The 26887-nt window shown below is 37.7% G+C and overlaps 1 protein-coding gene across 2 annotated transcripts; it reads left to right on the forward strand.

Annotated features, from left to right (window-relative positions):
- The first annotated feature begins 6578 nt into the window (after positions 1-6578).
- LOC100780584 (uncharacterized) lies at positions 6579-25436 on the forward strand. Of its 2 annotated transcripts, XR_413146.4 has the most exons (10): positions 6580-7251; positions 7350-7480; positions 11996-12203; positions 12917-13442; positions 13523-13774; positions 13901-14092; positions 14182-14256; positions 14373-16883; positions 17825-18223; positions 25240-25436. XR_413146.4 is itself a non-coding variant. In XM_006575065.4 (9 exons), the coding sequence occupies exons 1-9, from the start codon at positions 7052-7054 to the stop codon at positions 18122-18124; spliced, it is 4395 nt and encodes a 1464-aa protein (XP_006575128.1). In that variant the 5' UTR covers positions 6579-7051; the 3' UTR covers positions 18125-18352. The 2 variants fall into 2 exon arrangements, 1 of the variants encoding a protein (XP_006575128.1); XM_006575065.4 differs by lacking the exon at positions 25240-25436 and having other exon boundaries at positions 6579-7251; positions 17825-18352.
- The last annotated feature ends 1451 nt before the right edge of the window (positions 25437-26887 follow it).

Here is a 26887-nt window from a genome sequence, read left to right on the forward strand (position 1 = left end):
ATGCTTAAAACTCTTTAACCACTCTATTTCCCCCACCAGAGACATCCAACAAGGTCAATGTGTGACATCTTGAAATTTCTACCCGGAATTTTGTAAGTATTACATTTAAATAATTATCTATATATATATATATATATATATATATATATATATATATATATATATATATATATATATATATATATATATATATATATATATATATATATATATATATATATATATATATATATATATATATATATATTATTTAGTGTGTGTGTGTGTGTATATATTCTTAGTAGAAGTATGTACATTAGGGGAGAAATACGCGGGTTAGACTAATTAACAAAGAGTAACTCATAACTAAACGGTTATAGATTAATTCATAATTAATTAGTCTAAAAATTATCGTTTTGCGTGCAACTTATAATTAAACAAAACCAACCTCTGAACCACGCTCAGGGTCTCATTCTGAGCGTTTTGATATATATATCGCCTAACTTTGAAAACGGGCCTCGACGGGTGCAGAGAAACGCGAAGAACTGGAACCGGAGAGGTGGCATGCAAACCGAGGCAGTATTTCAGCATCCAAAAAGGTCCAATTTTTTTCTTCTTTTATGGCTGAGTATGTGGTCAAATCAAAGGTAAAGGTGGGTCCTTTTTGCTCCAATTAAAAAAGGACATGTGGAATTGCTTTTGAAAAGAAAATGAAAAAAAGAAAAGAAAAACCATTTTTTAAAAGCCAAATCTTCTCTCTCTTTATCCAGAAACTTGCAGCACAGCCCCCTCTTTCTCCCTCCATGTTGCTTTTTCATTTTCTTCACCACCATTGTCGTCTCTCTTCAAGCTCCAAATCCACCTTCATTTCCACACCAAATTGCAAGATAAAGTTGTTTTTGGAGTCTAGGAGCCTACCTCTACCTCGTGGGACCTTCAATTTCAGGTAAGGGTGGGCTTCTCCTCACTTGAAATCTGTGGGTGTTGGGTTCTTGGGAGCTATAATGGGTAGTTCTACTAGGTTATTGCTTTAGGGTAGTTGTTTGTGAAGGAAATTGTTGTAATTATGCTAAACTTGACATGTTTAATGTAAGCAAAATATCCCATGTTGATTTAGGGTTCAATAATGATGTTTTGAAATATATGTGTGCTTAATATGTAGATAGAAAACTGGTAGAGAGGATAGGGAGAGTTAGCTTAGAGTTAAATGTGAGAATAGTAGTGTTGTAGGTGGAAAAATGCGAGATTTTGAGGTTTTAGAAAGTCAAATTTAGGGTTAGTGGAAATTTGAGTTTAAAGTGAGTTGATTCTAGTTTAGAATGTCAATTAGGACTTGTAGGAAAGTTTGGTCAGAGCAAGTGAGGAAAATGAGTGGCAAATGTGAAAGAAAAGAGCCATTTATAGTGTAAATTGAGTGTTGAGAGGTCAAATTTTGAATAGGTGGAGATTTTACCTTAAAATTAGTTTAAGCAAGTCTAATTCAATGTTATAGACTTGATGAAGATGAGAGTTTACCCCAAAATCACCCAATTTTCATTTTCACCTTTCAAACCTTGAAAATTCACTAAATTTGGTGGGTTTTGGATACCTATGTTTTGCTTTACCTTGGTTTGAAGTTTATTTTTGTCTTGAACATGATTTATGTATGGTTTAGGACTTGTAGGATCCAATTTGAGTGGAATTAGATGCATGTAAGCTAGATTTTGAAAATCTGCAAAATTATGCAGAAAAGCTGCCCAATTATGCAGCAAATCTGTCAATTATGCAGAAAAAAAACTGGTTGTGCAGTGCTAATTTTTGTTGTCACGGGAAAGGTAGTATATCTCGTGTTCTAAAAATTCTTTAGTAGATCCCAATGGTCAAAACTTAGATTTCTGTATTAGGAACCCCCAGTTAAATTTTCAAGGCGATCCAATGGTTACCAAATCAGGGATGAGGACTTTACTGAGGTATGTTGGTAGGAAAAACTCTGTGGAATTCGAATGAATCTTGTGTAAAGATTTCTGCCTCCACTCTGTTTTTTTTTTCAAGGTAGTTTCATGTCAAATGGAATTGAATGGATTTGACATTGTGAAGGCTTGGAGGGGTTGATGGGGACCCGGTGCTGAGAGGAACGAGAAGGGCTACGTACGTGTACGTGAGCTCAATTTAAAGGTGGGCAACTGGGGATGGTGTGCTTATGCCTGGGCTTGTGGAAATGGGATATTTGTTTTGCGCCATTGCCCGATCGCCACCTAGTACCACATATGACGGGTGCCCCATAACCCAATAAGCCATGTGTGAGAAAGCGTGGAAGAGTCAGTCTTCCAACTTTTATTAGTTAACCACAGAGTGGTACCTGAGGATATGTCGCGGGGGTCAGGAGACCTTGGGGACGTCAGGTGGGGTGCTATTGCCCAAAACCAAGCTTGTCCAATCCCGACCCAACCCAGGCATAGTCAGCCAGTGAAAACTTGTGACGTACCTAAGCAGGCGAGCTCCTGGCAGTCAACCAATAAAGGAACAAAAGTCCACGAAGCAGGGAGGCTTGTGTGGCGGCTGGCCAGCTATCTATCTTGTGTTTTATCTGAAAAATTCCCTCTGGTAATCGATTACCATTTGTGTGTAATCGATTATAGGGTTTAAAAATTGAAACAGAACGTTTAGTAGTTGCTGGGTATCGATTACCATTTGTGTGTAATCGATTACACAGTGTTATATGCTACTGGTAATCGATTACCATTTGTGTGTAATCGATTACACAGTGTTATATGCTACTCATAATCGATTAGCATTTGTGTGTAATCGATTACACAGTGTTATATGCTACTGGTAATCGATTACCATTTATGTGTAATCGATTACACAGTGTAACTTTTAAGTTCCAATGTGCAATGGCTGTTGTAATTCGTTTTTGGGCACTGGTAATCGATTACATACTTTGGTAATCGATTACCAGAGAGGAAATCTCTTGAAAAATACATTTTGACTGTGCATAGCCGTTATGGGACGCATTGTATTGCTACCTGTGTAGTTAGATTTCTTGTAAAAGAGTCTACCCCCTTTCTTTTATCTCTTGTAGATCGTGATGGCAGTGCAGTTGATCCATGATCGCGTTGTGATGGAGTGCCTAGAGGGTGTTTGGGAGACCCTCGAATGCAATGAGAGGTGCCGATTCCGTGGCACAGTTCAACTCACTGCTACTTCGCTAGTACATCCGGAGTAACCCGCACGCACACTTCAACAGCCTGTGGAGTGGATACTACCTACGCCTACTCCATATCGACTAGTTGAGCCTGTTCAATTGATAGAGGTGTCATCCTCTGAAGAGGATCTTGAAGAGGACCTAGAGGAGTTACCTCCTGAACCTGCTATGGATGCCCTTGACTTACCAGAGGATGGTAAGGACCTGCTCCCTGATGTTGATTCTCCAGAGGATATTATGTCAGCATCTGAGGCAGACTCTACAAAGGAAAGTGGCCCTGGAGGGACAGCGAATAGTGACGACTCTTCATCATAGCAGACGGCTCCTTAGATTAAGCGTACATACTTTTGTGGGTGGGTGTATCTAGTTTAGACTGCTAGGTTTACTCTTTTGATTTTTGGGTGGGTAGACCTCTTGTATAGAAATTTTGATGATTGTATATATATTGTGGCTGAAGCCACCACAGTTATTACCTTTGCTCTGGATGTCACTGCTATTTTGCAAACTCCCATGTTTTGGACAGTTTTTGATGATGAAAACAATTATGTTTTATCTTGTTATTTGAAAAAGAAATGTTAACGAACTTTATTTGAAAAGAGTTTACTGACCACACCTTATTATTTCTCATGTGACGACCCAAAATGATGGTTGGTATTTTTTTTTGAAAAAGAAAAAAATAGTTTGGAGGTTATAAGTGATCAGAAAGAAATGAATCCGAATAGAGTTGTGAACTGGCCACTCAGGACTCTATAGTGATAATTTTCCTTCTGAAATTAATTACCGTGAAATAAATAACAGTGCGAAAAAAAAGAGAAAAAAAAAATTTCCCATGGTTTCTACTATTTAATTCATTACTATTAAACCAGTCATTATTTAGGAACGCCATCCAATGCACCCCCCCACGTACATACACAACATACATCATCACAATGTATTTTCAACATCATCAACATTTCATCTCATTATGCTCAACATCAACATCATTTTATCTCAATAACATTATCAACAATAACAACATCATTTCATATTAGCATAATCATCAATAACAACCTCAACTCATATTGACATAATCATCAATAACAACATTATTTCATATCAATATCATCATAAGCATCAACCTCACCTCATATCAATTAATGTCATCAATAGCAACATCAACAGTAAGTCATATTTCACATATACATACATTTGTAGTTCATGCCTGAGATTCACACTTCCCAGGTCTTCAGACCACTCAAGTCTAATAGTAATGTTATTAATCAATAATAGATATATCGCATCCCATTAGTGAAAAACATTATTTTCTTTGAAAACCAACATGCAACAGGGACATGCATACATCCCCATAGTTAGGTTCCTTAACCCCAACTATGGCATTAAAAGTTGTAAACTATAATAAACTCCCATCACCTATTGTGAGCTCTCCTTCAGTTCCTGTTTGCGTTGCTCAAAGGTCTCTCTCGTTCACGCTCGTCAGTCCTAATGCAAGGTTCTATATACCAAATTGAAGGGAATTTAGTATAGGTTTCAAAAACAAGGTTAATAACCGTATTCAGAGTCAAATACCCCTGTCAAAACATAAAAGGCTGAGGGGTGTTTCAGATTCTACTAGAAGGAGACATCATTTTAAAATTCCGATCATGCCAATGTGACCGAGGTTCAGTGAAGGTCACGAAAATAACATCAATGTTATAAAAAGATAATTTTTACAATATCTCATTCTCTAGGGTTTTTCAAAGGAAGTGTAAAAAATCCCTATTACAGTACCCAACACACAAGAGACACTAAGAGGAACTCAAACTAACTAGGAGAAGGGCTTAGAAATCAAGATTACCTTAGAGAAGCTATGAAATGGAGGATTGGGGGAATTTTCTCCACCGAATCGTTGAGGAGGATTCCGCTCTGATTAAAGTGTTCCTCTTGGTGTGGGGGTTCGGCGCCAAGCAATGACAGCTCGCGACGGCCACCGGTGGTCGTGGGTGGTGGAGAAGGAGGTGTTAGGGTTTGGGTGGCGTTTTGGAAAGAGGAGAGTGAAAAATCGTGTTTTTCACACTGGGGAACATATTTATAATCTGCAAATCTCGCTTAGCGAGCTCGTCTCGCTAAGCGGGAGTCCAGTTTTCTTGCTCACTGCGCAAATTCTCACTCAGCGCAACTTCCTCTGCACAATGGCTCGCTCAGCGGGCCAATTCTCGCTCAGTGCAATTCACTCTCGGGTTGGAATTGTGCTTAGCGCGCCCTTTGCGCTTAGAGAGACATCCAAAGTTGTTATTTTAAAAATCCCGACGGTCAGATTATGGGGAAATGTCTTACGAAGCTCCAGACAAAATTTAAAGACGATCCAACGGTTAATGAATCCAGGATCACGATTTTACTGGAATAGGTTTAGGTAAAATTTAAAATCTCATAATTTCAACTTAGCTCAACAAAACTCCACATAACTCAACATCCACATCAAGAAATTCACACATGACTAATTCAAGCCATACCTCCACTCATTCAAGTCAACATATAGTCAAATAACACAATAAATATAATTAAACTTCAATTTATAAATAGTAATATTTCAGGGTGTTACAATTTTTATCGAGTCCATGTGAAGCACCTAGCTTGGGAAGTATCATGCTTGGGACATACTATGTCATTGTGGGAATGTACAAAGATTACTTGGAGAAGCATCAGTGCTTGAAGGTTTTTAATTTTAAAAAATATTCTTTAAAATAGTATTTTAATACAAGTATACAACAATTCATTTTTCTCAATTGTTACTCCCTCTTCCTTTGCTTCATTCAACTTTAATAAAACAATTATCACTGTTGCAATTTGTTTTTACCATTTCAATGATTTTTTTATGTATAAATAAAGGACGATTCAATCTTTTTTACACAATAAAACTTCTCAAATTTCTCTCATTCTCACTCTGAAAAAATTCCCAACTTCTTTGATTTGTTTTTCATTCAATGGATCCAAACCAAAATTCATTCAATATGAATCAATGGTTTAATTTGATGTCAAATTATCAATGTCCCTCAAATTTTCAAAATTAGTTATTGGCTTAATTATGTAATTTTTATTATTTCACATATTCTATTTGTGTGATGTTAACTATTTTTATCATTTTAAATAAAATATAATTTAATTATGTTTTTTTATATTTTTATTGAGTCAAAAAATATTTTACATAATAATAGTCTAAAAAATTTCTTAATTTTTAAACTTAATTTATAAATAAGATAATTATAAATTAATAAATAAGTTATTAATAAAATATAACGATGTATGTTTTTTTGTGGGATCCATTGAAAATACCCAAAGAAAGATGCTCAATTGTAGAGATTTATGTTTTAAAATGTTTGAATTGGAAAGAATAAAAATAAGTAATGTGTACAAGTCCTATTAGAAGCACCAGTAGAGGTTACTCCATTGTGGATGTTGTGGAATGGTTTGTCTCAACTCTCAATACTCTCAACCAACCAAAGCCAGGACTATTTGGATTTTGAAATAAAATAACGCATCTTTTATAAAAATCCAAATATTTTGACAATTCGGGTTTGAGTATTGTGATTACAAAAATATGAAAAGTAAAGAACTCTATTATATTATTAAATTTTTTCATATAAATTAATCATTAACAAAATTAATAAATAGTTGTTCTTAACAAAAAAAAAAATAAAATAAAGAAATTATAAGGGAAAAAAAAATCAAGAAGAGATATCCGAAGATCTGGGCCTCACTTGAAAATAACAGCTACAAGACTAAGAGTGCGTGCGTGCGTGCACAGAAAACCAACAACAAACACATTCACCGCATTTTCCCTTCTCGAGGGTTTTGGTTTCAATCGTTCACCCCAACTCTCTCGTGTGTCCATAGCTGCGTCTTCGGAAGCGAATGGACATGGCGAAGCTATTGTCATCGTTGCCATCATCATCTTCGTCGAACTCTGAGAATTCCAAGGAACTTGTGTGCGTTGGAACGCTTGAAATCGCCACTCCCAAACCCGTCGGGTTCCTCTGCGGCTCAATCCCCGTTCCCACGGACAAGTCCTTCCACCACGCTTTCCATTCCGCTCTTCTCCCCACACCCCAAACGTACTCTCTCTCTCTCTCTAGTTATTGTTGTTTTTGTTTTAATTTGAATTCTGTGTTGTTTTTTGAGAATTGAGCGTTTTTTGTTGTTGATTATTCAGGGTGAATGCTCCGCGTTACCGTTACCGGATGCTGCCGACCGAGACTGATCTTAATACGCCACCGCTTCTGGCAAATTTTCCGGACAAGGTTCTTCCTGTTGGCGCTGTGCACTCCAAGGCAACTGGAGGAGGTGCTAATTCTTTACCCTTGGAGGAATTCATTAATTATATATTATAAGTGGAAGTTCTTATTCAATGCTTCAAGATGTTCTATTCTGCTTTTTGTTTTTTGGGTGCTTGTGTTTTATGCTTTCTTGTTCTTCATAGCTGTGATACATTGTAATTTGATATGTCTCTTGTCTTTAGAGTTTGTCTTGTGGAATACTAGGCTTTTAGTTGATTTTTGTTTTTATCAATATAAGCTATTAGAATTTTCATTGAATTTTTCTGCATCTGGTTCGCTGTAACCATCTGAAAATGGATGCTATCAATGAACAGCGTGGAGTGTCCTTGATATATTCTTGAGTAAAGTGATAGCTTAGTTATCCCACCTTGGGGGAAGGTTTGGCTGTTACTTGGGGTGCAGTTGTCTTCCAGCTATCAGAGAAAACTTGAGGATGTTTCAGTGTTCAATTCCAGTTTTCAAATTTCAACCTTGAGGACAAGGTTGATTTTTAGGAGGGGTTTGTATTGTTAGGATATAAGGAGAAGGGAGAATTAGTTAAGATAGTTAGTTAGATGGGTTTATTAGATATATAAATAGGGGAAGAAGGATAGGAGAGAGGCAGATCTGTATCATTTTGTAAATTGAGCATTAGCTCTTTGTGAAGGGGAAACTCTTGGAGGAGAGTTATCTCTCCTATTTTCTGTTCTTTTACAATCAAGAAATTCCATCTTTCTTTTGCTTTCTTCTATTTTCTAATTTGGGTTCCTGACAATAGTGAACAAGAATGGGGTGTCTCAATGATTTCTGGACTGGGCTGTGTAGGGCGGCAGATATTATTAGACTTAAGTTCAGTTTTGCTTACTATCTCCATTCTGACAGTTAAACTACTTGTCAATCAGTGCTTGGAGACTTATTTGAGATAAGTTGTGGACTAAATGGTTGAGTTTGGCAGAATTCTGGTATGATACCAATTGCAGCAGTGCTACGAGACTGATCCCATTTCAGTCTCTATGCAGCCAAGACCCTCTGCTTTTACTTATATGCACTACAGTTCCCTCCACAGTTAATGAAGTCTACAGATTGACTACTGAAAGAGATGAAACATTCGAAGAGTTGCTAGCTAATTTGCTTAAGGCTTAGAGTAGGATGAAAGTTCAAGATAACAAACATAGAATGGTGAACCAATTCCTAGAGCTGGGTTTTTCTAAAGTTTCAACCTTACAGAATCATGCTACAAGTCAAGCAGCCAATGAGAAGTTAAGCCCAAGATTATGTGTTATTTCGTATTTTCAAAAGTTTTGGCCAAGTTGCTTACTAGCTGTACTTAACTGCTTATTGGGGAGCCAAATAATCCAGTTTTTCATGTTTCCCTGTTGAAGCAGGCAATTTCTTTGCATGCATTAGCCCCTTACAGGTTCAGCCGGCACAGTTTTTGAATGTTAGAGATTGGTCTTCTTGTGATGCCAAGGTACTGATAAGTGGCAGAATCTCGATTATGAGAATTATCACCAGATATTTAGGACAATATTCCTGATTTTAGCTTTGAGGACAAGGTGAAAATTTTTTGGGCTTGGGGGGGGGGGGGGGGAAGGCAGGGGGCTGTTATTGTTAGCAGGCCTCCAATTAAAAGGGTCTGTATTAGAAATAAAACTACAATAGTAGAAGGTTGGGGCTCTGGTCTGTTACTAGCAGTGCTGACCGTATGTCAGACAGTTAATAGTTGGCACTTATAACAGATAAGGAAGTTAGTTTGGAGGTGGTGATTGATTGAGAGAAGGTGAAGGAAGGGTCTAGGACTCTTGAATATCTTATTAAAGTAAGCTATCATGTTTTTGTCTAACATTGTTCTTCAATCTCTGATCTCGATCCCATTGATATAAATCCAAAGATAGAGGAGTTCTATCAATAAACACTATTTTTTTTCTCTAAATTTGGATCCATTAGATTTGTACTAGATATGTGCCAGACCAACACAGTAATAATTCCTACTGATCAAATTGTTTTATGATATATTAAGGACAATGAATAGGCCCTAGACAGTTTTGAACTTGATTTTTCCGAAATTTAGTTTTGGTGGACTATAGCTTGCGTCATTGGTGGACTATTGCTCTGAATCGGTAATATAGTCCGCATCTTAACGGTTTGGATCACAACGTTACCATTACAGACCAATGTTGTAGAGTGATCGAAAATCGCGTGTAACGGTGTTTGTGGCAGCAACAAACGCAAACGAAAAGGCAACAGAACATAATGGGTCTCCGGTGCGGCCACCACCCCGTAAGTTTGTGTGCGTCTTGCTTCTGTGATCCCTTTACGAGTTTCATGGGCTGTGCGATTGTCTCTGACAGGGGCCTCTGGTGCGTTGAGATGCGATTCTTTGTTGCTGTGAACAAGCATTTTCCTCTCCTGCAGTCGTATCTTCTAGAGATGATAGACGGGTGCGGCTGAGTTGCGTGTGTTCTGTTCTGGAGTCTCCAACGTTAGAGGACACTTAGGAATTTAGGGTTAGAATAAACAATGGATCACGCTTGGCAGAATTGGGCCAGGCTTAACGCTATTTTAAGTCTTTTATTTCCTTCCTTTATAAGTCTGTTTGACCTCTGTTTTGATCTTCAATGAGGGATAATATTCATGAATTCATAGAATTTATTGAGTTATTTATTTTTTCTTATTTTTGCATTTATTTTTCTTCCAATAATAAGTGTGATTTTCAATGAGTTATTAAGTGTAAAATATATATTTTAATGCTTTTTTTAATAGAATTATGTCTTCTAATGCTAATGAATACTCAAACATGTATGGATTTGTTATAATATATATATATATATGTTTTAGTAATTTAGTAGCTACTAATTTAGTCTTATTTTAATATTTTTTAATTAGATTTTTACTTTGGATATCTCATAGTGATGAAAAACCTATTAATTATAGGCTATTAAAGATTATATAATGATATAAAACATTTTAATGTAATTTTGTGCAAAGTTGTGAAACATTCATAGAATTAACTGCTGTTAGATAACTAACTTAAACAATAGCTAGGTGAGTCTGCAGTTGAATAACTGCAGTTCCTTACAATACTCTAATAGACATTCACGTCGTGATGACCACAATCCCAACAGCAACTGCAATTAAAACCTTGAGTATAAGGCTAACGGCTAACCACAACTGTTCAAATAAAAAGTCACCTCTGAAAGCACCTACAGGGGAGAACCTCCCACTTTACTAGGATGTTCTGGACATTTGTCAACTGTGCAGGAAGTGCATCAATTGGCAGGATGCAGGAGTTCTGTATTTGATAAACTCCGGGGATACTTGCTACTAGCTCAAAATAGAATGAAGCAGCATGCTTCCATGGTTGGGGATTTGATTTACTTCAAAATTCCAAAAATACAAACTCAAATAATTGGCTAAAACAATTGTTGACAACTTGAATCCCTGTTTTCATGGTCCTTTTAAAGTGATAGAAATAACAGGACAGATTGCATATCAGCTCCGGCTCCTTGACTACAGCCATTTCCATCCTGTTTATACCATTTATCTAAGCCCAAGAAGGGTGGCTGGGTTGGCACCTCTACCAGTTTTTCTGTCAGAACTTAGAAGAGTGGGAATTGAGAGTGCAGCTGCTGAACATGAAGATTATTGCAGATGGCAGATAGGAAGTCCTTGTTCAACAGCTGGATTTACCAACTCTGAAAGTTCCCAGGAATCAGCTGCCATAATGATAATTTCCCTACTTCTACCTCAAAGGCAAGGTTAAACTGCTTGGGGGAATAGTGTTAAACCTCAATTAAATAGGTGTACAGTAGAAGGGGGAATAAGAAATACAGAGGCCCTGCCCACATGAGTTAGTAGAGACAAGAGAGGACCCCGCTTCTTGAATACGGGAATAACAGATTTCCCACCTGGCAGAATGATGGCAAAAAAATGAACTCTGTTTGAAAGAACTGAGGGAAGTTGGTTATAGGGGAGGTTTGCTAAAGGTAACTTGAGAAACAATTTAGGAAACTAAATTGAGGTGAAATGAATGATATCATTCAACCCGAGAAGAAATAGATTACACCTCAGTTTTTATAATCAGTTACACAACTGTAACTATCAACTAACCTGAGTTAGTTAGTTACAGCAGTCCTAACAGTTAACTAACTAACTATATAGACTAACTAACTGTACTTTAGCCTTTACAGATTAGCTAAGAAAAGAAAACTACACTACTGAGTAAGTATACTCCTATATTTGCAGAAGACAAGTGGGAAGGTTTGAGAGGACTGCATACCCTCATAGATCTGCATTACCATTTTTTTCCATTTGTAGTTTCTTCTTTTCCAGCACTTCGAAAGTTAAATCTATAGTTCCTTCTTGGGTTGAGTCTGTTCTCATTATCAGTCAAGGATAGAAGTGTGCTGTAATGAAATACAGATGTATGAGTGCTATCATGAAATGCAGATGCATGCTTACACTGGTTTCCATTTGTCTATCATAGATTCATACATTTCATATTACTTATGCTTTTTTGGTGTTGAAATCTCCAATTTAACAGATTTTCCTTGGGAAGGCACTGCTGTTGCATCAAATTTCAATAGAAAATGTGAGGCCCTTGCAGTATCTGGCTTGGCTGATTATGGAGATGAGATTGATGTCATTGCCCCAGCTGACATTTTGAAGCAGATATTTAAAATGCCATATTCTAAGGCTCGACTATCAATTGCTGTTCGTCGCATTGGTCATACTCTTGTTTTAAACACAGGGTGTGTATTTGACCTACTCTTGACTCCATTTTGGTGCCATGACTGACTTTCACTTAATTATAGCTTTGTCATATAATTGCTGTCGACAATTGTCTTTTGGTCCATAATAAATTTTTTGCTTTAGAAAATTTGGCTCCTATATCTAATGTCTTTTGAAGCAATAAGAAAATGAATTCTTTATATTGATCAGTAGAAAAGATTACTAGTTCAAGATAATGATATTTCAACAAGGAGGGAAATGTACGGACAACTGAATAGTTTCATATTCTGGTTTTAATGCATCCTCCATGTGTAAATTGTGCATTTTAGTTCATGATGTATGATGCTTCAAAGATGATTTTTCTTACAAGTCATTCAGACATTGAATAGGGATTCGACTTGTTTAAAAAATAAATAAAATTCTTAGTTAAGGTTGTTGTGAAATTAAATCCTCTGTCATTTCTGGTACCCACTATTGGACTTTTCTTTGTATTTGGCAACCTTGTGTTTATCAAATTTGTCAAGAGGGAGAAAACCGAGAGGTCATGTGAATGAATGTGTTACTATACAGAAGAGGCTTTTATTTATAATTACAATAGTAATGGATAATGGTTACATAATTACCCCTAATTACAATATTTCCCTATTTACTCAATATATTACATAATTACAAGATTCCAAACAATCTTCAAACATTTGATTTGTTTACAACTAACAGTATTTTTGAAGTGCAGGCCAGATGTTGAAGAGGGAGAAAAATTGATTAGGAGGCATAACAATCAATCAAAATGTGCAGATCAATCTTTATTCTTGAATTTTGCTATGCATTCGGTCAGAATGGAGGCATGTGATTGTCCACCAACACATCATGTTCCATCAGAAGAGCAATCAAATTCTTCTGTACTTCCTGGAGGAAAGCCACCCCATATTGTGGTACAGAACGATGATGTTCACGCTGAAGGATACAATTGCCATTCTGAGTACTCACAAGTTGAGAAGGAAGGCTTCTATTGGGGAAGCAAGAAAAATAGGAGAAATAAGAACCATAGTCCAGTCAAAAAGGTGTCACAAGTGGGTGAAAAACCTGGATCATCTATTCTAGAGTCTGAAAAACAAAGAAAAGTTGGTAATGATAGCTTTCTGAGGATTTTGTTCTGGCAGTTTCATAACTTTCGCATGCTCTTAGGAAGTGATCTACTTCTATTTAGTAATGAAAAGTATGTTGCTGTGAGCTTGCATTTATGGGATGTCACACGACAGGTGAGGAGCATTCTTCTAAAACATGTCTCGTATTTCATTTTTAGCAGATTGTTAATATTTTTGTTTCCCAATTTTGATAGGTCACACCTTTGACTTGGCTTGAAGCATGGCTTGACAATGTCATGGCAAGTGTGCCTGAGTTGGCTATATGTTATCATCACAATGGTGTTGTTCAGGGATACGAGCTTTTGAAAACCGATGATATTTTTCTTTTGAAAGGGATATCAGAGGAGGGGACACCCGCGTTTCATCCTCATGTTGTACAGCAAAATGGTTTGTCTGTTTTGAGATTCCTTCGGGATAATTGCAAACAGGATCCTGGAGCTTATTGGGTACTATTATTTTTGTTTTTCTATACATTTTATATATTTGTTGCCTTTAGGTTTATTATGTTAATTTCTTTTTAACAAAATTGTTACCCTTAGTAGTACTAGGAAACCTGACAAAGAGTTTTGCAGCTTTATAAAGGTGCTGGTGAAGATGATATACAACTTTTTGATCTTTCCATTATTCCCAAAAACTGTTCATCTGATCATAGTGATGATGCTTCAAGGTCCTTGCGATCATCGATCAGTAGGGGTAGAAGTGATGCAGTATATTCGTTGGGAACTCTCCTCTATCGAATTGCACACAGGCTTTCGCTCTCAATGGTGTGAATGAATGAAATGTATTTCTGGGCTAATGCTGCTTTTAGTGGTTTCTAACAGTTTTTTCCTTACTACCGTCTCTTTTGCTGTAGGCTGCTACAAATAGGGCTAGATGTGTGAGGTTCTTTAGAAAGTGTTTGGAATTTCTTGATGACTCAGACCATCTGGTATGTTTTTTGAACAACAAATTACAATTGATGTATTCCCCCAACCCCATTTTCCTGGGGTTTCCATTTATTTTCTTTTGAGATTACTGCATTTCTGATATTGTTTTGCTGAACAGGCAGTACGAGCAGTTGCTCATGAACAATTTGCGAGGCTGATTTTAAATTATGATGATGAGTTGAATTTAACTTCAGAATCTCTGGCCCTAGAATGTGAACTAACTGTTACTGAAGTCGAAGAGTCATCTTGGGATGCTGAAAACAGTAATTCTGAACGAGGTGCACATGAGCTATTTTATCTGCATGCTAATGACAAATCAGCCGAACATGGAAATATGATTGAGCACTTAGAATCAGAATGTCCTGCAAAGATGGTCTCTGAAGCATACAAACCCACATCTGGGGAACTTATAGCTGTCAGTAGCACAGAATTGAGCAACCAAGAAGGGGATGCACCAAGCTTGTATCCTGATGATAGCTCTTTGGCTTGTGAAGTATGTCCAGTTTCCACACCTGTGGTTCAGACAGTTGCTGATCCAATCTCATCCAAGTTAGCTGCCGTACATCATGTTTCACAGGCCATTAAGTCTCTGAGATGGATGCGTCAGCTTCAGAGCACTGAACCGGAGGTGATGGATCAATTCAATGAAAATCGTGATAGACCATCATCTTTTAATGTTTCTGTTTGTGCCTGTGGAGATGCTGACTGTATTGAAGTTTGTGACATCCGAGAATGGCTTCCAACATCCAAGTTGGATCATAAGTTGTGGAAGCTTGTTCTTTTGCTTGGGGAATCGTATTTGGCACTTGCAGAAGCTTATAAAGAGGATGGCCAACTGCATCAAGCTTTAAAGGTTATACAGCTATCATGTTCTGTTTATGGATCAATGCCTCCACATCTTGAAGACACAAAATTTATTTCTTCAATGGTCAGTGGCTCATCCTTAGAGAGAAAACTCATTGATCTTAATGAAAAGACGTGGCAGGATGATGTAAAAGATGAGACTGTTAATGGCTATATTGAAAGAAAGTCTTCTACTTACCTTTTCTGGGCCAAGGCATGGGCACTAGTAGGAGATGTTTATATTGAATTCCATAGGATAAAGGGCAAAGAAATCTCAATAAAAGATCTGAAAAAACCTGCAACCAGAGAATTGAAAATGTCATCTGAGGTTGTGAAGGAAGTTAAAAGGCTGAAGAAGAAGTTGGTTCAAATGAACCACAACTGCAGTTCATGTTCCTTGGTAAATTGCAGTTGCCAAAGTGACAGAGCTAGTAGTGGGAATAGTGCAAGCAGTAGTAGTGCAGATGCAAGCTTCATGACTCATGGTAGAAAGCATAGTAAACGGTTGTCTGCTAAAAATGCCAATTACTTTCCTCCAAAAGACCCAGTAGATGAGTTCATTCATGACAAGGAAAATGGAAAAGATTTTGACAGCAAATACATTGAGCACAGTAGTTATGGTGGAGATCTTAATCTGAGGGATACTCTTGAGAATAGGATTGAAATTGAATCTTTGGCTGCTACAAACTCTAGAATTGTTGAGGGATCCTCAGAGATGGACGTTTCATGTTCTAGTGTTGTCTCTCAAACGGAAAATACTTCAAAGGAAACAGGTAAAGTCAAAATTGGTGGGATATTTGAGTACCTAGTTGAACCAGTAGTGGGAGACGTAGAGTCCAATCTTTTATCTGCTTTAAAGTGCTATGAAGAAGCTAGACAAGCATTACTTAAATTTCCAACTAGCTTGTCTGAGTTACAATCTGTGGTTAAAAAGAAAGGGTGGGTTTGCAATGAATTTGGTCGAATCAGACTTGAAAATAAAGAGTTGAGTAAGGCTGAATTGGCATTTACAGATGCTATAGATGCATTCAGAGAAGTTTCAGATCACACCAACATAATATTAATTAACTGTAATTTGGGCCATGGCAGACGGGCTTTGGCTGAGGAGATGGTATCTAAAATTGAGAATCTTAAACTACATAATATTTTCCATAATGCATATAATCATGCATTGGAAACTGCAAAACTGAAATATATAGAATCCCTTAGATATTATGGGGCGGCAAGGTTAGAACTGAATGCCATCAATGAACATGATGATTCTGTTACAAGCAGCTTGAAGAATGAGGCACATACACAGTTTGCTCATACTTTTCTGCGGTTTGGAATGCTTTTGGCAAGAGAAAATACTACTGCAATTTATGAAACTGGATCACTGGAAGGTACATGGGTAAGTCACACCACGCCCCATGACAGAAAAGCCAGGAAAGATTTGAGAAAGCATGAGATTTCAGCTAACGAGGCCATTAGAGAAGCATTATCTGTGTATGAGTCGCTCGGTGAACTGCGCAAACAGGAGGCTGCATATGCTTACTTCCAATTGGCTTGCTATCAGAGAGACTGTTGTTTGAGATTTATGAATTCTGGCAATAAGAAAAGCATTTTGTCTAAAGGCGAAAATAGTGCTGTGCAACGAGTAAAGCAGTATGCATCTCTGGCAGAGAGGAACTGGCAAAAGGCCCTGGACTTCTATGGCCCCAAAACTCATCCTAATATGTATTTGACTATTCTTATGGAGAGATCAGCTCTTTCATTAAGCCTTTCAAGCCATCTACACTCCAATGTGGTATTTTCCTGCACTTTTACAGTCATTTGATTCTGATTATGAGTTACTGAAATTTTCAATGAGATGATTTAATTCATTATTACCCTTTTCTGTGTCACTATGCTATCTACTATCTCAGTATCTCTTATATCTACTACTACATCCGTCCCTATATATAAGACCATTTTCATTTAATGTTTGTTTCTTTTTATAAGACCCTCTTCTAAACTCAGGTGCATTAATTATTTTTATCCTGTAATACCCTTAATTAATTACTGTATTCTCTCTCCAAACAATAATTACTACTTGGTGAGAAACAATTAAGTAGAGAGAAATGAAGGGTAATTTTGGAAAAGCAGTATAAATATTGACAAATTTAATTTGATTTACTAAATGAACCACTTTTCTTAAAGGGTGTGGATCAATTGAAAGGTATATATAGGGACAGAGGTAGTAATAAAGACTCCTTGTAAGTTAGCATACTTGGGCAGAGTCCGTTGATCTGTTTGTCAGTGTAACTATAATTAACTTAGCCCCTGCCCAGCTACAAAAAAGATTATAAAATCCCTGAAATTAGGTTTTGTATTCCCACCATAGATTTACTTCCCAGTTGAAACTTGGTTAAAATGTCTCAAAGTTTTTGGGTTAAGGTGTGATATCTTACATGTGTTTTGATGTCAACTTTATAATTTGCCTAAGTGCTATATTTGACAAACACGACCATCTTTGGTATTAAGGAGGGTCAGAGAATATATAAAATGATGAAAATTCTTATAATTTCCTGACCTGCATTTTTTAGAGTCAATTAACGGTTGTACAATATCTTCTATGCCATTCCATAAAATATAGTATAGATTATTAATGAACACCTTGCTCGAAATAGTTTTATTAACATCAATTGAACCAGTGGATATTTCTGTCGACAAATGTCATTGGTTGATACTTCCAGAATTTTTTTGCAGGTGCTGGAATCAGCTTTGGCTCATATGCTTGAAGGACGCCATGTATCAGATACAAATGCCGACACTTTCGGTACTAGTTATCCCGAATTACATGCAAAATATTGGAGTCAGTTGCAGATGCTTTTGAAGAAAATGTTGGCCACGATACTTTCATCGAGTGCAAACAAATCTCCCTGTCAACCATCTTCAACATCTAGCAGATTTGGAGATGGTGGAAAGATCAGGGAACTCTACAAGATGTCCCTGAAGGGTACTAATATGATCCAATTGTATAACATGTACAACTTGTGGATATCATGATGGAAAATTCATCCAACTGCATACCGTGTGCAGTTTTTGGATATCATGATGACAGTTTTCTCTTGTTTACATCATCAAATCAAAGTAAAGAGAAAATAGGTAATGCACCGACATTGTAAAATAGTTTTATGTCATCATCCATCATAACTCATCATGTATAAGTTTGTTTTACACTGTTAGGATATGACCATTAAACTCCAAAGTAAATGTTTTCTTACTTCTTTCTAATTTTTGTCTGATATCTGTTGTTGGGCCAACTGTTCAAGTAAAAAGTACTTAAATGTGGTTATTCACCTGTAATGAATTTTTGGGCCAACTATTCAAGTAAAAAGTACTTATAATGTGGTTATTCACCTGTAATGAATTTTTGTCCAGAGGTTGTGTAATAGTTTATTTTTCTCAATTAATTCTTTAGTAATGCTACTTCATCCAAACAAGAGGAGTCGAAAACTCTTCTTACGCACTCAAAAATGACATCACTCAAAAATGACATGGCAAATTTCGTTATAAAAAATATTTGTTTTATTCAACTTTTGAAAAGTGATTTCTTTCCAACTTTACCCCTTGACGCACATGACCAACCCATTCAATGAATCAGTCGCAAAAGAATTTCAAAAGTTTGGCGTGCATAGCAATTGGGAGAGCGTGATCTCGTCTCCAGATCTGAACTGCAACATAGAGTAAAACAGTGCAATGAAGAGGAAGAGGAGTTCTAAAAGCGTTGATAGAATTAGAGGAATGTGCAAATGGAGAATGCGGCTATAGTGATGCGATGAGTGTCCTTCACTAGCGTGGGTTGCTCTAACACTCGAGGGTCATATTGTTTGGTGGTTTATGTGTGGTGATCGAGGACCCACCCATACAACCAAAATCATGTAGATCTAGATGGTGGCCCAGAGATTGAGGATCCATGTGAGCACGTTGATGCTTGACGGATATTGGCTTCATGACAAGGATTACCATTGTGACGGATTTGTGGGAATTCTCTGTGCTACAATGAGGGTGTTGGATGAGCCTGAGACAATCCCATCATAATACACTTTCTAGCTTTGGTGGACACAGATGACGCCACCCTACTACTGACACGCTAGGAAGGTAGAGATTATAGAAATGTTATTTGACAAGGATATGGATGATGTTGAGTTTGAGGTCGAGGTTGAGAGTGTTATACCTGAGGTTGAGGTTGAGGGTGATATACTTGAGGTCGAGGTAGAGGATGCCGAGCCTGAGGTTGAGATTATCGAGATACTTGAAGCTTGAATATGTGAGAAATAAAAACTGTTCACTCACTCACTTGCTTTATTACATTCAAATAATACATATATATATACATCAAAAAGGGATAGAGACAGCTTGACAAGACAAGCCATACTGCTGTCTTCTACCACAAGCTAAGTAGGAGACTAGGGAAGCTAAAAACAAAATCTATCAAAAGATACACATAATTATAACACTCCCCCTCAAGCTGGAGCATATAAATCATATGCACCAAGCTTGGAACATATAAACTGAATCTTAGGCCCCCTTAAAGACTTAGTCAAAATATCAGCTGGCTGATCATTAGAATTAATGAACTCAGTGGCAATCTCTTTGGACAGTAGCTTCTCTCGAATAAAGTGACAGTCAATCTCTATGTGCTTGGTCCTCTCATGGAAGACTGGGTTTGAAGCAATGTGAAGAGCAGCCTGATTATCACAATATAACTTCATTTGCACCACTTTGCAGAATTTCAACTCTTCAAGAATTTGTTTAACCCACATAAGTTCACATGTAACCATAGCCATAGATCTGTATTCAGCCTCTGCACTAGATCGAGCAACAACAGCTTGCTTCTTACTTTTCCAACAGATAACATTTCCTCCAATAGAGACGCAGTATCCTGATGTGGATCTCCTATCCATGGGACAGCCAGCCCAATCTGCATCACAATACCCAGATATTTGTGTGTTACCTTTGTCTTCATAAAGCAGTCCTTGTCCCGGAGCTCTCTTTATATATCTAAGAATACGTGTAACAGCATTCCAATGATCAGCACGGGGATTTTGCATAAACTGGCTAACTACTCCAACAGCAAAGGAAATATCAGGTCTTGTAATAGTGAGATAAATTAGTTTTCCCACAAGTCTCCTATATCTTTCGGGGTCATGATAGATTTCACCTTGATCTGCCATGAGCTTCAGATTAGGATCCATAGGGCTATCAACAGGTCTACAATTCTGCATGCTTGTCTCCTCCAAAATGTCAAGAGCATACTTTCTCTGTGAGATCACAACACCATCTCCTGATTGAGCCACCTCAATACCAAGAAAGTACTTCAAATACCCTAGGTCTTTGGTCTGGAAATGACTGAATAAGTGCTCCTTTAGCTGGACAATCTTAGTAGCATCATTCCCTGTAATCACTATATCATCAACATATACTATCAAATAAACACATTTCCCAGGGGATGAATGACAATAAAAAACAGAATGATCGGCTTCACTTCGTTTCAACCCAAAGAGTTGAACAATATGACTGAATTTACCAAACCAAGCCCGAGGGGATTGCTTCAACCCATAGAGGGATCGACGCAGCTTACACACAAGACCATACTCCCCCTGAGCAACAAACCCAGGAGGTTGCTCCATGTAGATCTCTTCCTCAAGGTCACCATGAAGAAATGCATTTTTAATATCAAGCTGATGGAGAGGCCAATGACGCATGGCAGCCATAGCAAGGAACAGACGGACAGTAGTGATCTTAGCGACTGGAGAGAAAGTGTCACAATAATCAAGGCCATATACCTGAGTATAACCTTTAGCCACTAAGCGAGCCTTAAGTCGATCAATCTCACCATTAGGCCCAACTTTAACTGTATAAACCCATCTGCAACCCACAGCCTTCTTGCCAGGAGGAAGGGAAACAAGTTCCCAAGTACCACTATGTTCAAGAGCCTGCATTTCATCAATCATAGCCTGTCGCCATCCAGGATGACTCAGTGCCTCATGAATATTAGAAGGGACAGAATGCGAAGATAGAGAGAAAACAAAAGAAGAATATGAAGGAGACAAACGATGATAGCTTAGAAAGTTATAGATAGGATGAGGATTACGAGAGGATCTAGTACCTTTGCGGATGGCAATGGGCCAGTCTGAATCAGAGGGATGAGAAGTAGCAGAATCCATGGCTTGAGGATTGATTGAAGAAGGATGAGAATCAAGAGGAGAAGCTTCAGATACTGTAGAACCAACTGGCTGTGTCCTGCGTTGATATGTAAGAAGAGGTGGAGGAGCAACTTCAGGTGGATGTGGTGGAGAAGATGGAACTTCACTAACATCTTGGTTTAAGGTACCTAGAGGACATGGAGAGGGAATCGGAAGAACATTTTGGATGGAAGAAGAATAGTCCGTAGATGATGGAAAGAAAGGTGTGTCTTCAAAGAAGGTTACATCTGCAGACATATAGTATCGCCTGGTAGGTGGAGAGTAGCATTTGTAACCCTTTTGAAGACGAGAATAACCTAAAAAGACACACTTGATTGCTCGGGCAGAAAGTTTATCTAAACCAGGGGAGAGATTATGGACAAAACAAGTACAACCAAACACTTTGGGTGGAACATGGAATAAGTGATCATGAGGAAAAATGATTGAGTGAGGAATTTGATTCTTAAGAGAAGAAGAAGGCATTCTGTTGATTAAGAAACAAGCAGTGAGCACCGCATCCCCCCAATGGTGTGAAGGAACATGAGAGGCGAACATTAGTGATCGTGCGGTGTCAAGGAGATGACGATTTTTCCTTTCTGCTATACCATTTTGCTGTGGTGTATGAGGACATGTAGATTGATGCAGAATGCCTTTTGAAGATAATAAAGAAGAGAAATCATGAGAGAAATACTCTTTGGCATTATCACTTCTGAAAATCTTAATTGTTTTTCCAAATTGGTTTTCAATTTCATTGAGAAAGGACATGAAGATAGGCAAAAGTTCAGATCTGTCTTTCATTAAATAAACCCAAGTACATCTAGAGAATTCATCAATAAAAGTTACAAAATATCGAAAACCAAAAGATGTAACACGGCTTGGTCCCCAAATATCAGAATGAATGGTAGAGAAAGCTGAATTACATCTTTGAACAGTTTGTGGAAATGATGACCTAACATGTTTTCCTAGTTGACAAGATTCACATTCTAAGACTCGAAGATTCTTCAGACTAGGGATCATCAATTTTAGTTTTGGTAGACTTGGGTGACCTAGACGATCATGCAAAAGTTTGGGATTTGAAGTTGCTGAACAGGAGACAGACAAGTTGGACTTCACGTAGTAAAGTCCTCGTGATTCATGTCCTTCTCCAATCAGTCGACCCGTGCCATGTTCTTGGATAACAAAAGAATTAGCGGTAAAGGTTACTGAGCAATTTAATGAACGAGTTAACTGACTCAATGAAATTAAATTATAGGGACATTGTGGAATAAACAAAACAGAGTCCAACTTCAATGAGGAAGATAAAGATACTTGACCACTTCCTTGAGCTGCAACTTTGGAACCATTAGCTACAGTGACAAGATGAGGAATTTTTGGAAAAGAAATGGATGTAAAAGAGGACTTATTACCAGAAATATGATCAGAGGCACCTGAATCAAGTATCCAAGGACTGAGACCGTCAATAGATTGAGAAATACATGCTGTTGAATAACATGGTACAGAGGAAGATGAAGCCTGGTTGCTGGATTTCTCGGATTTCAGCTTTAGATACTCCTGATACTCTGTATTAGAGAACTTAGGCTCTGATTTTTCGGTCTGAGTTACCTGAGCTACTTTGTCAGGGAAGCCATGCAGGGAATAACAATTCTCTTGAGTGTGACCCATCCTCTTGCAATATGTGCATTGAGGACGTCCACTCCTTCCACCACGACCTCCTCTATTGTTGCGACCTCCCCCTCTTCCACGAGATGCAGCCATAGCTGATGTTTCCACACTTTCAGCTAAATTTTCTTCTTTCAAGGCTTGAGGCACGCGAAGAAGTCTAGTAATGAGGGAGTCCATTGACGGGACTTGGTCACCTGCAAGAATTTGATCACGCACATGATCAAAATGTGAATGTAGACTTCTCAAGATAAGGACCATGTAGAACTTGTCCAGCTTCCTATTCACTTCCTCCAACGATTTTGCTGCAAGAAATCTCTTCAGTTCTTCCACTGCTGCTCTAGCTTTCCCTACATGCGCAATCATATCATGGCTGGTTTGTTTGAGAGCAGCAACTTTCTGGGTTGCATCAAACAAACTTTGAATGTCGTTGGCAAATATCTCTTGTGCTTTCTTCCAAAAAGAGCAACATGTTTTGAATGATCTAAGGATCTCCAAAACATCCGGTTCAACAGATTGCCATAGCACTGCACACAACTGAAAATCCAGCTTTTCCCATTCAGCTCTCTTGTCATTCGGAACAGCATCAACTCCCTTTTCCAAGTGATCATGATATCCTTGGCCGAGAAACCATAACTCCACGGAAGCAGACCAAGACATATAGTTTTTCCAGTTGAGTTTGGCAGTAGTAATGGTGGGAGTTCCAGAGAATGAAAAAACAGGACCAGAAGACGGCATTTTTGTCAAGGAAAAACAAAAAAACCTAACGGAGTAGAGAGGAGGAAGCACAAAATGACATGTAAACACTGCACTAGAGGCTGGAACGAAAACAGGGGAAGACGGCGCTCCGTTTGAGACAAGTCCGGCGCGATTCCGGTGGCCGGAGGTCGGCGCGTGGGCTTCACGCGCCGGGAAGAGGCGCTGCTGTAGAGCGGCGCGTGGCGGCGAATCTGGCCACGCGGTTTGCGGGGTTGTGTCGCGCTCCTCGAGGCGCACAAAACCCTGAACTCGCTGGCGAATTTGACGGCGGCGGCGGCGGCGACGGACGGCGGCGGCGGCGGATGGCGGCGGCGGACAGCGGCGGCGACGATGGTGGCCGGAGAACCAGCTCTGATGCCAACTTGAAGCTTGAATATGTGAGAAATAAAAATTGTTCACTCACTCACTTGCTTTATTACATTCAAATAATACATATATATATACATCAAAAAGGGATAGAGACAGCTTGACAAGACAAGCCATACTGCTGTCTTCTACCACAAGCTAAGTAGGAGACTAGGGAAGCTAAAAACAAAATCTATCAAAAGATACACATAATTATAACAGAGATATCATCTGACAAGGAGACTGAGGATGTAACTTAGGATGCTAGGCTAGAAGACTTAGAGATAGAGGAAGATTTGAGGGAGGATTTGAATTGGGTGGATGAGCATCCTAAGGAGTCTCCTAGCAATGACCTTCCCAAAGGTTTTGTTTAGATGATGTGTTTGTGCTTTTTGCTAGTCTAGTAGATAGGTCTAGTGGTGGGGATGTACAAATATGTTGATTGAGGTTAGGATTGCTCTGTGATTCTGTTTTAAATCATCGAACATGGATTTTAGGACTGCTCTGTGATTCTGTTTTAAATCATCAAACATGGATGATTTAAAACAAAATCACAGCCCATCAAAAGTATAACTGAGTCTCAAAATATAGTAAGTAAGACTGAATAGATACAAAATATAGAGCTTAAATCCTCATTCACAAATTGAGCTTCAATTGTCATGGTCATAACAATAGGAAATTGTTGGGACTTAAGCCCAACCCAAAACACTAGTCTATAAGGTGGGAGAGTAGGCTTAAGTACTACATCAAGTAGTTTATTCTACTCAATGTGAGACTCTTAACATTGTCACCCCTTTTAAGGGTCGATGTCCATAGTTCCTTTCACTCTATTGACATTGACCCAGTAGTAGTCCTTTTCCCTTGGACGACTTCACTCGTCTATCAATATTCTGTTTGCACCTTATTTCAGCCTATAGGTAGCCCTTTCCGTGGCCCAACCCTCAACGAAAGCACCACCAATTGTTAGGACTTAAATAGAAGAGAAGAGCCCAACCCAAAAGACTAATCCACTAGGTGGGAAAGCCTCAAGGCTTAAGTATCACATCAAGTAATTTATTCTATTTAATGCAAAACTCCTAACAAATGCCTCCAGACTCCAGTATTTGATAGGTCCCCACAATATTCTTTGTTGGCTTATGAACATCTTCAATTGTTTATTTCGTTCTGCAGGTCGGGTTGGAAAAGGATCAGGTGTAAAATGTTGCAGCTGTTGGTGTGGTTTAAGGTTTCAAGAAGTGTCCTACTTTTGTCATGATCAACCGCGCAACGCTTATATCATGCTTGATGTTCTTTTTACTGCTTGATTGATGTATGTTGGAACTTGGTATGTTATTTTAAGCACATATACTACTGTTATTTTTACTAAAGGCTACTTTTGCTAGGTTTAGGTCTTGATATATTTGATGATGTCTGAATATTTTTGGTTCTAGTTCTTCAAAAATAATGATTGTTCAGAGGGAGAAACCTTTTTAACCAGTATTCAATTATATGCACCTAAAACATGTTGGACTAAGGATAACAATAATATGTTAAATAATATGTTAAATTGAACTTACAGTGATTTTTTTATCTCCTCATTGGTCTATTACATCTAGATTCTATAGTTGATGTGGTAAATTTTTGTAGTATGATCTTGTTTAGTTCCAAGCATCATTATTTGAAGTGGCCAACCATATTCTCCGTTTCGTTTACTTATGTTTGGTGGTATGGGGGCATGTTATATCCAAAACCAATGTAGGCTATTCTCATTGAATTCTGTTGGAGCTTTGAGATATAGTTATGCTGGGGTTGATTTTCTCTTTTGTAATTGAAGATTTGCAGTCTGATTTGATTCTCTATGGCTTAGAGCATATTTGTTTTTCTTGTGGGCAGCAATATGGGAGGCTGCTTAGCTTTGTATTTTGTGCTGTTTTCCAATATTTTTACCAACTTCTGGTGTCTTATATTGCCCTGCACTCACTGTGTTTGCTAACATGTTAGAAACACAGATTTTGCTACATTCATCAAACAAAATGTTGCCCCTTTTAATGTAGAAAAGGTACTGATAGTTTGATGCTAATGGTTCTTGCTTGTGAACTCAAGGTATGCTCAAGCTATACCATTATCCTACATGGTGAAATGATAGATAAATTTACTCTTCGATAAATGTACTCATGTTTACTATACAGGGTCCACAAATAGGAAATGATGGAGGTAAATTTTGGTGTCCAAAAAACACAACTCCTTGTTTAATTGAACTAATAAAGCCATGCTATGAAATTAAATATAAAAAAAATATAAAACGTTGTATTTGTAAGATCTCACATGAATATCGTAAAAAAAAATAGTCTCTCTTATAAGACTTGAATAGTCCTCCCCCTTAAAATTGTGCCCCTAAATTATCTGTTATCTTTGTTTTACTGGGAGACTAATAAGGAAAGAGGATGGATAATTTTTGTTGGAATTTGATTTTATCTATTTTTAGCGTGCAATCAACATTTATTATGAGGGTTTTTCAATTTACCTCGATTGAAAATAGAGTTAATTAAACCTAAACTTTCAATGAACAATAGAAATAAGATATTTATCCTATTCTAAATTTTACCATTAATGCAATGATTATTACATTTAATACATATCCTTAAGTTTTCTCAGTCTTTTTTTTTCTTTTCAGAATCCTTAATTTCTCTTACATTATTTACTTAAGTGTAAAATATTTCTCAACTTTATAATTATACATACAATATATATGTCATATATTTTCCTTAATCACACACCCTTTGTTATTTTATTTTATTTATTTTACAACTTATAAGTATAATACTTTTAATCTTTTTCC

The sequence above is a fragment of the Glycine max genome, chromosome 2 (assembly GCF_000004515.6).
Source record: "Glycine max cultivar Williams 82 chromosome 2, Glycine_max_v4.0, whole genome shotgun sequence".
Classification (NCBI taxonomy): Eukaryota; Viridiplantae; Streptophyta; class Magnoliopsida; order Fabales; family Fabaceae; genus Glycine; species Glycine max.